This window comes from Dendrobates tinctorius, unplaced genomic scaffold (assembly GCF_039654945.1).
Source record: "Dendrobates tinctorius isolate UK_male_01 unplaced genomic scaffold, ASM3965494v1 ptg000004l, whole genome shotgun sequence".
Taxonomy (NCBI): domain Eukaryota; kingdom Metazoa; phylum Chordata; class Amphibia; order Anura; family Dendrobatidae; genus Dendrobates; species Dendrobates tinctorius.
The window spans coordinates 32,156,150-32,170,491 of record NW_027361672.1 but is presented as its reverse complement, the minus strand read 5'-3'; the positions used below and the strand labels follow the sequence as shown (position 1 = coordinate 32,170,491).

Below are 14,342 nucleotides of genomic sequence, written 5' to 3'. Positions count from 1 at the left end.
AGATGGCTAAAGGTAGGGATCATCCAAGGGGGGTGAGACATTATTTGTCTCCTGGTGCAGACAAAGTTAGTAACTTCCATCTGTAGCTGACAGCCTTACTACCCAGACACTGGCTGTAGGACAGAAGGAAAAGGGGGAAAGAGTTGATCTCTCAGGATTTTATATAGCTTTTAGTTTTTATAACAAAAAGACACAGAACTTTATACATAAGGAGGAACGGCATTTAATTTTTCTCATTTTATGTGTATTTTCTATTTGTAACGTTCCTTTAAGAATGACCCTTGTCCAGACCATTGACTACAATTCTAAATTCTTTAAAGGGAATCTGTCACCTCATTTTTGGCCTATAAGCTGCCGGCACCGCCATCAGAGGCTTATCTACAACATTTTGTAATGCTGTAGATAAACCCCGATGTAACCTGAAAGATAAGAGAAACAAGTTAGATTATACTCACCGGGGGGGCGCGGTCCGGTGCGGTGGGTGTCACGGTCTGGTCCTGCGCCTCCCATCTTCTAGCAATGACGTCCTCTTCCTTACTTCTGCCACGGCTCCTGTGCAGGCGTACTTTATCTGCCCTGTTGAGAGCAGAGCAAAGTACTGCAGTGCGCAGGACCTCTCTGACCTTTCCCGGCGCCTGCGCACTGCAGTACTTTACTCTGCCCTCAACAGGGCAGAGCAGTGCACCTGCGCAGGAGACGCGGCAGAAGTAAGAAGGAGGACGTCATCGTTAGAAGATGGGAGGCGCCGGACCGGACCCCCGGGGTGAGTATAATCTAACTTGTTTTTCTTATCTTTCAGGTTACATCAGGGGCTTATCTACAGCATTACAGAATGCTGTAGATAAGCCCCTGGTGGCGGTGGCCGCACCTCACAGGCTAAAAATGAGGTGACAGATTCCCTTTAAAGGAGATCAGGTGAGTGCCGTGTGGCTTCTATCTACAATAATTGACAAGTACGATCCCTACTATACTGAGCAGCCTGTATATCTGACTGCAGTGTCGAACTGAGGTGCCAAAGGCCCACCAGTAACTGCCTCTGGGGACTACTGTTCAGTTACATGTAAATTACATTACCCTCAGTCACATATTTGGCTATGCTTATATATAATGACATATTTTGTTACATGTATGATGAGATGCTACCCTTGTACATAGTGAATCAAGTGTGGTGTGCCAACTATTGCTCACATAGAGGGGGACCACCAGGGGATGGACCTGCTCCACCATGAGCCAGTCCGAGCTTGTCTGACGGTGGCACTGAGACTTTTTATGTTAGGAGGAAGCTGCTATGAAGTGTAGCTTGTATTGTGTTTTATGATGCCCTATTGACTTTCAGCTAACCTCTGTCTGCAGCGTTATTTGCCACAAAAAGAGCACCAGGTAAAACCTTGTGGGTGGAGGCATCCTATCTGATTGCCTTTCAAAATTAAGAAGAAGTTTCAATAATAAAATTACTATTAAAAAAGAAAATCCATGGAATTAATGTCTTCCATACCTGAATGGCTGTTGGACGTTTCTTGGGATCCCACTGCAGCATGTCTCTCATTATTGCTAACGCCTCTTCGCTAGCATTTGGGATGAGAGTTTTCAAATTTATAGGTATGCACTGAGGGAAGCGGAAATTCATGGCAGCTGCAAGCTGATATCCTTCAGACCAGTCATTCTAGGGAGTATAAATATGGGTTATACATGGGCATTCATAGCTTTTACATTTCTTAAGTCGTGCTTGGCTTAATGGTTTGTCTGGTTTATTCGCCATTACTCTAGCAAGAGAAAAGCGAACTGCACTAGTGGGGTATTGATTCCACACCGGTTGATGAGGGATCCTTTTGATTTCTGAAGTACAACAGCAAGTTCAACGAGTGTACGGTGCTCAGCAGGAATGGAACATATTTGTATTCAAAAAAGAAAGAATGCGGCACTCACCATGTTGAAGTTGATTTTTTCAAAGTCCTTTTAATATACCTTTTGTGGCATGGACAATGAAATTGACGTGCAGGTTAGGGAGGCATGCGGAGATTGAAAACATGGACTATGGCCGTTTCGCGGGTGATCGCTTCAACGGGTCCAGGGCATGCCTCCCTATCGTGCACGACCGATTCAGTGTCCATGCCACAAAAGGTGAAATAAAAAGGACTTTGAAAAACTCAACTTCAGCATGGTGAGTGCCGCATTTTATCTTTTTTTTTTAATACAAATTTATTCTCCATTACGTTTGCAATATGTGTCCAGACCAAATGTATGTCCAGGACATGCTACTGTATGCCATAATAACTGCCACTGTAATAACATCTAAACTGCAGCAGCATACATTTTTTTTTTTTTTATAAAATGTCTTTGCCTTCACACTGTAGTCATCTACAGGAATATGAAGACCGCGGATCCGCTGCCCCCGGCCATGTGCAATTCATTGCTGTCTGTTAAAAAACAAACCAAAAACGGAGACCAGAAGAGCATTTTTGTATGATAAAAAGACTGAATTTTGCTATAACATTTGCGGCAATTACAACCACTTTAAAAGGTGTTTTCTGGGTTATATATACATTTCTGCAGCCACCCTAAGTGACTGCAGATTGCTTATACTGACAGTGCAATATGCACACTGTCAGGATTCTCACCACGTGAGTAGTGTCACATGATTGTAAGCATATGAGACAAAAACTGCATATGTCCAGCCTGTAAGAGATCTCATTCAGACGTCTGTTTTTCATGTACATAGCTCATACGCTAACCAAGTGACTTCAGCGTGCTCAAAAATAGGTTTGAATCCCTGCAGCTGCATGTGTCATTGCTTAACAAACAGGGAATCCCAGCATGTGCATATATGTGTGTGCTATATATATATATATATATATATATATATATATATATATATATATATATATATATATATATATATATATATATATATATATAGCTGTGGCAAAAATTAAGAGGCCACCACATTAAAACCCTGGAATGGGCAGCCCATTCTCCAGACCTGAACCCCATTAAAAACCTCTGGAATGTAATCAAGAGGATGATTGATGGTCATTTCTAACCCAAAATGGTAAAAAACAGCACATGGAATAATAGCTGAATAACCCTCATATACAAATAAAGGTGCCTCAGCCTAAAGTTAGGCATAGAGAACATAAATGACCTGATCATCCGAACCCTGACGAAGCCACCTACAGTGGCGACACGCGTTGGGTCCCTGACTCTGCCTGCTCCATTCCACTCCCACATGGGTCTTGTATTGTGCTGACTTGCAAGTGTGCTAATTATTGAGGGTGACATCACTGACCTCAGGGAGACCAGTCAAAGAAAACACTGCGGCAGCCGGCAAAGGCGCTCAATCAGTGAAATCCTAGGTGCAATGCCCCCGTGATGTTGGTCTACCAGGCATTGCTCCCACCTAGCCAGAATCCTACTCCACACTGATGAGGGGCAACACCCCGAAACAGCTGTCTGTGGATGGATACCTGGCCTTGGTATTTCCCTTGTCATATCTGTAAACTCGTAAAGAGCTGGATATTGACTTAAAGGGCCGCTTAATATGGTGGTAATGGTGGTTTCTGAAAGGAGCCACTCCTTGGCTGGGTCCTTCCCTGGAGGAAGATCTGGCTAGTCCTGTGTTTGAGACTCTTAAATGAGGCTCCACGGACTTTATTTAATTATTGAGGGTGGTCATAGAGAATTTCTCTGTCTATTTAACCCCCTCTAGCCCCTATTGGTTCAGATGATCAGGTCATTTATGTTCTCTATGCCTGACTTTAGGCTGAGGCACCTTTATTTGTATATGAGGGTTATTCAGCTTGCACTACTATTTTCTCTGTGCACCTCATTCTGATCAAGATACCTTTGGGGCTATATTATTCCCTGTGCTGTTTTTTACCATTTTGGGTTAGAAATGTATGTTCCACTGTAATCATGTATTGTTGATGTTTTCGACTTATGTATGATTTATTGTGTCTTCTTGTGGTCTTACATACCTTCCATTTGGGTTATTCTGTTTACATGGACCTAGGGTCTTAAGGCCCCGTCACACATAGAGATCTCGCTAGCGAGATCGCTGCCGAGTCACAGGTTTTGTGACACAACAGCGATCTCACCAGCGAGATCGCTGTGTGTGACAGCGATCAGCGACCGGCCCCCCTGCCGGTATCGCTGATCGCTGCAGGAAAGGCCAGGACATTTTTTTGGTCGCTGGTCTCCCGTTGGCCAGCACACATCGCTGCGTGTGACAGGCGGGAGACCAGCGATAAGCTGGTAACTAACGTACACATCGGGTATCTAGGGACGCACGTCCCTTAGATACCCGATGTGTACGTTAGTTACCAGCTCCCTGCATCAGCGCGCTGGTTACTAACGTGCACAGCGACGCCACGCGCTGGGCGTCGCTGTGCTGATCGCTGGTGAAGCTGTCTGTTTGACAGCTCGCCAGCGATCACATAGCGATTCACCAGCAATCCTGACACATTGATATCGTTGTCAGGATCGCTGGTGAGTCGCTATGTGTCACTCCAGCCTTAGGTATTATTCCCGGTGAGAGTGTTTTTTGGTAGCAGGAGGGTTGCTCTATTATGAGCATTGTGTAATTTTTTTATGTGTCACATGTGTGACCATTTTTAATGTTTTTAACTGTTTGCTGTGTCTAAATAAAATTTGTATTGTATATGCTACTTCCTATCCAGGGTGATCCCCTGCTTGAGGTCTATTCCTTTTTCTCTTTGTTGATTACATGTAGCATATAGGTCAAGGTTGGATCCCTTGAAACTTTTCGGCGGTGCTCCCGTTTTTGTTCTCCACTGATGGTAAAATCAGACACACTGACCAAACAGTGGTGAAAATCTGATCCGGCACACAGATTAAAAAAAAAGGGTCTGTTTTAAACAAATATGTAGAGTGTATTTATACAGTTAGTTAATATTTAAGGCAGAGTTTTACTGAAAAAAAAAATTCCATCTTTTCCTCCCCATTTTAAGCTACTCGCATTTCATATTTCCTTATCAAATTCAGTAAATTATTAGGTAAAACTAGTGCACTTACTTTCTTTGGGGTACCTAGAACTTGGCATATTTTGAAGATTTCATCAACCTCGCTGGTTCCTGGGAAAAGCGGTCTAAGTGTATATAACTCAGCCATAATGCTGCCAACAGCCCATATGTCTATGGGAGAGCTGTACACCAGTGAGCGCAGTAACACTTCCGGGGCCCTGTACCTGGAAGAAACACGATCCATGTATTCAGCCATAGAGAGGCTCCAAACAGCTGCCCATGGCCAGACTATGGTAGTGCTAAGGGTAGAAGCCCGAACATGAACGCACGAGGTTGCAAAACTAAAACAGAACTCCAAATATTTCTAAATATCTGTACTAAAGTCTATGAATGATTTCAATACACGTAAATATGTAGAACGTACCATCGGGTAGACACATAATCTGTATAGGGTGGTTGAGATCGCAGCTCCCGAACTAATCCAAAATCAGCGATTTTTACAAGTTCGGGACCCATACACAGAAGGTTTTCTGGCTTCATATCTCGGTGAAAAAACCCTATTTGATATTTAGGAGAAACTTGTCAGTATATTATTTGACTTCATTCAATACACATGAAATATTGACAATATAAAGGGATAAATGTATACTATCAGCAGGGAAGGCACTGACTCAGGAAAGAAAAAGGAGGAAAAAGAAGCCATAAGAAAAGCAAATCTCTGATCAAGAGTACAGAAGGCTACACTAAAAAGCTACTATGATCACTAGATTATCCGAATTGCCGCTTAAGAGTTTTTAGGTTACGACCAAATGGCACAGCAAAACTGACAAGCAAAAACTGCTGTGGATTTAGTTGTGGAAATACTGTGGATTTCTTGCAGATTTGATCAGTTTGCATTGCAAATAGTGAAATCTGCAGTAAAAATTCTCAGGATAAATTGACATCCGTCGTACAGCTCAATTTCTGTTGAGGAAATTCTGAGATTTCTAGACATCCTATCCACTTTGCTGGCACTGTAAAGCACATTAGATTTTCATACATTGGGGTATATCAGAGGGCGATATTTCATTTAAAAAAAAATGGAAGATTACTTGTCTGAGGTGTATATATATTAATAGGGGTCACCTCAAATCACTGAAACTTCCTGCATTGGGAAATTGCATGGACTGTACCACTTGAGTTCTCCCAATGAGTGGACAAAAACACTTATCATAGTTACTGATGATTGTTGCACAGCGCTTCTCACACAGTTATACTATAGAAGATAACAGTTCAACCTCCTTACCACGTATTTAAACTATATTATCTTATTTAGAAGACTATAGAGGGTAGGATAATGAGAATGTTACTAAAGCAGGCAGAGATGGTTCTGGTTATGGCTGCACATATAACGCTGTGCTGATGCATCATGGGATTATTAGCACAATAGAAAAATAAAATGCAGGATGAAAGCTAAAAATCGAGGTGAAGCTAAAAACAAAAACGAGGAGGCTCGAATATGTGAAAGTAAGTACACCACATGTAAAAGAAGCGCAGTGTGTGTCAGAGTGTAGGTATGGAAAAATTAAATTTAGCTAAACTACTTCTTTAAGCCCTATTTTGAAAAGAAAGTGGCATTTACTGTATGTACAACCTGATTGCCCCCCCCACACACACACACGACTTGTGGCTTCTGAGATCAGCAATAATGCTTATAATATATGCAATATTTGAGCACTACAGTAGTCTGCAGACACCATTTAAAGAGAATTTTTCAATAGGATTTACTCTCCTAAGCCGTCTATATGGGCATGCAGGTCATAAAAAGTTTAATATAATGATACTTTGATATCTACAATTCAGTGTCTTATTCCAAAGAGATCCAGGTTTTTCTAATACAGTGATTTAAAAATCTATTAACTGGACACAGATCTACATGAGAATATGCATGTAGAGCAGAACAGGCCCTCTGGCTGTCTCAGTCCTGCCTACGGATCAAGAGTGTAGAGGGACTGGAAAACAGAGGCCCACGGGCCGCACTGTGCCCGCCCGCTCACTGTCTCCATCTGCGCTGACTTCATTGGTAGAAGAGGGGCCTCCGTCCACTTCCTCCACCAGTGTGTGAAACAGCTGATGCAATTACGTCATTTCATCATGTCAGCTATGTACTGCGGAGAGTCAGCGCACCGGAGACCGGAACCGAAGCAGAGTACCCTGGGAATGTGACCGAGGAGAGTATGTGGTGTTCAATGTTTTCATGTGTATGGGATGTTTGGGTGAACATGGGAATGCTATGGGTGCCTCATCCAGAACATGAAGAGGCTATGGGGGCCTCATTCAGAATATGAGGAGGCTATGGGGGCCTCATCCAGAACATAGGGAGGCTATGGGGGCCTCATGCAGTATATGGGGATGCTGTGCGGGGCTCATGCTGCATATGGGGGAGCCACTGTGGTGCTCATGCTGTATATGGTGGGCTCATGCTGTATATAAGGCGCTGTGATGGGGCTCATACAATGTACAGATGGGGCTGTGGTGCGGCTCATACGATGTAGAGAAGGGGCTGTACTCAGGTTCAAACTATATATAGGGGTGGTCTGCATACTTAATTATATTAATATTAGATGGCGGCCCGATTCTAACGCATCGGGTATTGTAGTCTCTCTCTCCGAGCTGCAGATCTCCCAACGGAGGCGTGGCGCGACCAATCAGCGCCGCGGGATTTCCGTTACAGACAGACAGAATTAGATGATTATATAGTAGATTAATTGTATCACTTAGTATTGATAATTCTGCTCACTATTATAATAATTATAATATATTGCTATTAATATTGAGTATAATTAATTTCAGCCTATTGGTTCGGCCCTCCACAACAGTCATGGTCTCTCATGTGGCCCATCAAGAAAATTAATTGCCCAGCCCTGATGTAGAGCTTAGTTTAAATAAAAGATGACTTACCAGTGCGAACCCAGAAATAACCGACACTTTGCATCATAATCACACAGTTATGCAGTGAGATCACAATTAACACAGTATAGCAGAAGTGAATTTTGTCTCATTACAAACATTTGCAGCAGTACTTGTTCTTTCATAGTCCTGACAGATCTGCTGTGAAGCTATGCTTGATTATAACTATCACAAGACAGCAGAGTTAAACCTTGTCTCATTACCAACACAAGAAGCACATTTACAGTTGTGCCCTCAGCTCTGCTGTTCTGCCCTTCCACCACACTGGCTGCCTATGCGATGAAAGCTGAAGCACTGTTAGAGGACAACAACTGCAGTGCACATGCGTTTGTAATGAGGTAAACTTCACTTCTGCTGTACTGTTCTGCTGTATGGCTCATAGATCTTAACTGCTCACTTACATATTAAGAAAAACATGGATTTCTCTGGAATAAAACATCGGATTACAGATATCCAGGTATAATTTTATTAAATTTTCTATGACCTGAATGAACATAAAGACTGCTTAAGAGGCTTGATCATATGGAGAGATTCCTTTTAATTACTACACATATTTGAATTTAATCAAAAAATGATCAGCAGTCATTCTGCAAACAGATTTCTTGTGTTTCTGAATTTACATGTTTGTACAAGTGGCAAAGCTGTAAGAAGTAAATATAAAAACATTTTGATAAAATACACGACACCAGTGGGAAATGTGACGACTATACAATAACGCAGATCAGCAAGCTGAGGCAGGCAACGTCGTCTAGTATAGAGTCCAGGACGGTTCATAAAAAAAAGGCATTATGATAGTCAGACATATAAAGCAAAAGCAGGGAGCAAATAGAAAAAGCTTACCATGCTTGTGTACAAAGGCTAAACCAGAAAGCACCTGAAACATAATGTTCCTTATTTCATTCTCAGTGAACATCTTATTCTCTCTGGCAGGGCACAGAAATAAGAAAGCAAAGAAAACAGAACAAAAAGAAAAAAGGTAAAGAAAAGAGAATAATCTTCAAAGACACTTGATACCATTTCCCAATTTGTGTCACCAAATAGACACATGAATATATATGGACTTCTTGGCCAGATGTGATCGTGGTGGTCAATGAGTATGATAGTCACCCAGTGGCCCCCCTCTATTATCCTGTGAAAAGCGTATAGTATTAATGTCCATTGTGGGATAATCCTTGACCACTTCATACAAAGTTAAAGTTATAAGTTTCCTTGGTTTTTTTTTGGAGAAAACTGCTGAACATTTTAACCATATCTGTGTTTTTAAAGTAGGTTTCCAGGTTTTTTTGTTTAGTTAATTTATCCTGTCACTAGTCCACCAATAATTCAGCTAGTATAAGGTTATTTAATTTTTTCTGCTCCATTTGAAAATTCATGGAATACTTTTCATAATTTAGGCAATTTGATTTTTTTTGGTGACCATCTTGGAATAACAAAGCTTTTCGTGCTTTGTGAAAGGAGTCACTTTCTCAATCAAGTGATGTTCTTATATGATGAAACTGCATGGCCTGTGCCACTGAAGTTCACCACCAGGGAAAGAGGAGACAGAAACTCCTATCAGAGGTAATGATGATGATTAGACAACTCATTTCACACAGTTGTAATGTAGAAGATTAGAGTTCAGCCTTTTGACTGTATACTTAAAATATATTTGTCTCTGCAAAAACATAGATGGTACTGGCTCTAACTAAACCAATAAACAGGGTTAGCTAATAAGTAGCCATTTTGTGTATATGCTACCGTTATCAAAATGGTATCAATGATGCGCTTTGAAAACTAAGGCATGCAAGAAGTATTGTTCAAACAAGCATTTAAAGTGATTTTCTCGGAGGACATAAAAGTAAATAAAACAAATGTCAACTAGACTAAATGTAATTTATTATTTTGTTATAATTCAATCACCAAATGCAGATCTCAGGTGAGGAAATTACAAGAATATGCCTTTAGGACTTTACCAACCACTGAAAGCACTCAAATAGCATTGGTTCTCAGTAATTTCAACTCATTATTTATATTCTCAGAAAATCACTTTAAGCAGATTATGGACTGTGAATGATCTAAATTATATGTAATCATTCATTTAGTATATAGCTGAACTGTGCTGTCCGAAAAAGTAAACCGGCTATCTACAGATGCTTCTGGGAATGCACAGGCCTGAGAAGCCCAAACATGGTTGCTCCAATAGTGGCACCAAATCAAGACGTTAACCACCTGAGGGCTTTGTAAAGGTGATGTGTGACTGTGTACAAACCTACCGTGTTTATGGATAAAGGCTAGCCCTTGTAATATTTGATACATAATGTTTCTGATGACTGATTCAGGAAACAACTTATTTCTGTGAAGAGACAAATTTAACAGTTCAAGCAATGCTTCAACGTAAACTGGATCCAGATTTCACCCACAACTGACAAGCAAGAAACTATATATTGTATCCATTTTTACACTTTGGGAAGTTTTTCCCATTTTTTTTATCCATTTGCTGCAAGGAATATTACTTTCCTGTAAAAATAGTCGATTTTATCTGGAGCTGACACAACTTCACACATTTGCTTATCAAGGGAACCCTTGGAAGTGATACTGTATCTACAGGAAATTAACATATCTGATTAAAAGATAATGGCCCCAATTAATTTAATCAAAGTATTTACAGTAGAATTTGGGTTCTACTTTCTCCCAGCTTTGCCAATGTGGATGGAGCTGGGTACTAGCAGCAGGGCTGTGGAGTCGAGAAGCCAAACTTTTGACTGACTCCTCATTTTCCCTGACCCCACAGCACTGGGCACTACTGAGCATGTGCATAAAGTGCAGCACAGATTCATCTCAGCTAAAAGCCGAGATCCTTAGATCAGGAACAGAACAGACATTTATAGGACATTTCATAACTTTCCCAAAACATTTACAGCACATTCTGCATTGTACTGCTGTACCCAATTTATTATAGATTTTAGGAGTCAGTCCATGTTATGCGACTTCACAGCTCTGATGAGCGAGGTGAAATGCTTCAAAGGTGGCAGCACTTCTTACGCTAGAAATGTTGCTACTTAAGTCACATTTCTAGCAAAGCACATGTAGGCACACGCCACTGATAAGATTAGCCAAATTTATTAAAGCACCACTCCATTTTTTTTTTCTTGAACTGAATTTGTGCTTTAAGTCTCATACTCACCTGCCACTGCCTTTATCGTTTTCCAATTTCGCTCCTGATGGTCTCCTGTGAAAAGTAACCTGCCGGTAGCTCCAGTGTTTCCAGGAGCATGCCGGAGGTCACTTTTCAATACAAGTCTATGAGAGCCTCGTTCTTGCATTGGGAGCTTGTGACGTAACTTCTGACATCCGGACAGTCAGAAGCTGCACTCTCAAGATGGCGGCACAGGATCGGAGCGGTGCTGAAAAACGGGGAAGACGCCAGAGGGCAAGTATAATACAGGGGGCAGGGGACTTACATTTAAAAGCTCCCCTCCAGCTCTTAAAAAAAGACAACGCCGGAGTAGTGCTCTAACTGGTAAGCACCTATTAATTAATTTGCCACCTCTTATTCCTGCGTGCCCCTGGTTCAGACTGGTGTATGAAACACCAGTATAAATGAACTGGAATTAATAGGTTTTATGCATAAAAATTCAATTCACTTCTCTCACTTTTAGACCTATACACAGCTTTATTTAGGAAAACACCATTTTTCTGGGCGTTACTTCCAAAGTTGTTCTGGGCAAAAAAAAAAAAAGCTGTGGCAAGATATTAGCTAGTAATTAGGGAGTTCTAAAACACTGTATTTTTAGTATTTATGGGTTTTGTTTTTTTTTTTGAAAGCCATTTGTTCACAGATTTCTGTACAAACTGTCTATTCAGAGGAGAAGAGGACTAGAACTCTAGTGCCACCTATTGGAAGTAGCAATCCTAAAAGTCAATATAGACTCTCCAACAAGCCTTGTCACATGACTTAGGATAAAAGCCAAAATCAAAATCTCAGTTTGCAGACAGTGTTTCAGGGTACTGCCCCTCATCAGTGCGAAGTGTGAGATCCGGTTCGGCTGGGTGAGAGGCATCTGACTGGGATCCAAGGGGTAGCGTTTCTCCTTGCGGAGAGTGAGGCTATGTGCACACGCTGCGGTTTTTGCTGCTGCAGATTCTGCTGCGGTTTGCCACCTATTCCATTGTCCAGGTGTTAAACCGCAGGGGAAAACCGCAGGCCAATCCGCGGGAAAACCACTGGTCAATTTACCTGCGGATCCGCAGATACAAATCCGCGGGTGAATCCGCAGCGTGTGCACATAGCCTGACATGTCAAGCCTGACATGCCAAAAAAAACAAACAAACAAAAAAAACAACCCTTCAAGCTGTTATCCAAAAAGTGTAAAGAAAGCAGCAGTTTGCTTTCAGCAGCCACTTATCTAACCATGAACATCATGGCTTCCACCACCGCTGAGGTGTGATGCCAATAGTACACCATGTGATCACTGATGGGCGGCAATGGTTACGTTCCAGTTGGTTGTAAGCAATGACCGGGACCACCACTGAAAAATACTGTGCTGGCTCGTCGGGGGCAACAAAGAAGTGAGCATAGTTTATTTTGTTATTTTAGAAAATTTGATGCCGTTTTTACATTTTGTTTCTAAGATTAGATAACCACTTTACAACAAAACTACAGTAGGAAGCCACCTACAAGGGACCAGGTAAGAAACAGTGTCAATGTAGGCGACAAACTGCTCAATAACAGAAACCCTGCAGATGTTTTCTAGCATATATTGCACTAGATCGATGAAAAACACGCTCATTGGTTCCTCTGGAGATAGATCATTCTACTGAAATTAGGAATACCCACCAAGGTGTGAGGGTGGAAGATCTTACCTGTCTTTCATTAGTTGATAAAGATTTTCTTTCATATATTCAAACACAAAATACAGCTGGTCATTCTCTCGGATCACCTCCTTTAGCTTGATCACATTAGCATGATTAAGTTTCTTCAAGGACTGGAGAAAATAAAAAACAGAAACACACTGCTGTGTAAAAATACCAAAATATACTAATCCAACTGGATAGCGACATAATGAGAAAAGAAACATCATAACAGAATTGCTGTTTTTTTGGTGGCCGCAACATAGCAAAAAAACATAAGAAGTGATCAAATCATTGTAACTTGTCCCCCCCACAAGCTCTTATATGGCTACAGTCAACAATAATTAAAAAAAAAAAATTATAAACAAAAGCAGAACAATGGGAAATCGCCAGGTTAGGAAGGGTAAACTAATACCAAAAATTGCTATAAAATCATTGGCAAAAAAAAAAAAACAACCTCACAAGCTTGTGTTGTAGTTGATTGTGGCAGATGAATTTTGCACATCTTGTCCTATTATTTTACATCACTTTTTTGTTTAACCCTCTATTTGTATATAAAGTTTTAAGCTAAGTGATTTCTGCATCTGATAAATAATTGGCTTGTCATAAAGTCGATAACAATGGATATGGCTCTCAACAGCACATCAAGTCATGGACAACAACTGTCGGCTTTCAGGAGATATATAACGTGGGGCTGCACTTACACACTGAAATGTAATACCGCATTTTGAGGACTACAAGACGCACGTTTTAGCAAGAAAAACTCTTGCGCCTTATGGTCCAGAGGCAGCTTCCTGTGATGGAGGAGAAAGCAGACACCGCGTGACCTGATCACAGAAAGCACCGATCTCTGTCCTCCTGTCCCTCACTGATATGTGCTCGGTGCAGAGCGGTAGAGGAGGCTACCGGAATCTGGATGGAGGCAGCATGTCCTGAGCAGCTGAAGGACCTTCCACCCGATTAGCCCACGAACCTTTCAAGTCATGTGATCAGTCACATTCCTGGAAGGAACTGCAAGATGTGGTATTGTACAGTGTGTGTCTATAAATGTGCAAGTAGCAGAGCGGTGTGTGGTTGTGTCTATATGTAAATGTTTAATACACACTACAGAGTAAAACACTAAGGCCGGCGTCACACTACCGTAGAATAAGGGTGAGTGACATGCAAGAAAACATCGCACAGTATTCGGCTCAGTGTTACTCTATGGGGCAGCTCACATCACCATTTATTTTCTCGGGCCTACTGAGCGTGCGTACAAAATCTCAGTATGCTGTGATTGTATGCGTATATCATCCGAGACTCGCCAATGCAAGCCCATGGGTACATTTAAAAAAAAAAAAAAAAGCCCAGCACTCGAACCATGCGAGTGCTGTCCGATTTTTACGCACAAGTTTCCTTTGAAAAGCCGGTAATTCATGTGCCGTGTACTGTAAAATCACTGCAGGAGCCAACAGGATAACATACAGTAAGTACATATAGAATAGGTAGCTATATAGATGTCAGTGACAAATACAATTAGTACAGTGTGTGCAACTTACTGTACATGTATTTAGTTATTTTTTTGAAAAAAAAACGGTGTTGGCT

General features: G+C 41.4%; 1 protein-coding gene across 2 annotated transcripts in view; it reads right to left on the bottom strand.

Annotated features, from left to right (window-relative positions):
• MAK (male germ cell associated kinase) overlaps positions 1–14,342 on the bottom strand; it is an 85,285-nt gene that overhangs the window by 23,620 nt on the left and 47,323 nt on the right. Inside the window, exons 4-8 of one of the 2 annotated variants that reach the window (XM_073566708.1) lie at positions 12,771–12,892; positions 8,769–8,851; positions 5,404–5,536; positions 5,032–5,203; positions 1,496–1,663 (exon numbers count right to left, since the gene is read on the bottom strand). In XM_073566708.1, coding sequence (XP_073422809.1) covers positions 1,496–1,663; positions 5,032–5,203; positions 5,404–5,536; positions 8,769–8,851; positions 12,771–12,892 — 678 coding nt within the window. Of the gene's footprint in view, positions 1–1,495; positions 1,664–5,031; positions 5,204–5,403; positions 5,537–8,768; positions 8,852–10,180; positions 10,261–12,770; positions 12,893–14,342 lie in introns of both variants that reach the window. The other variant, XM_073566716.1, reaches the window with a different exon arrangement.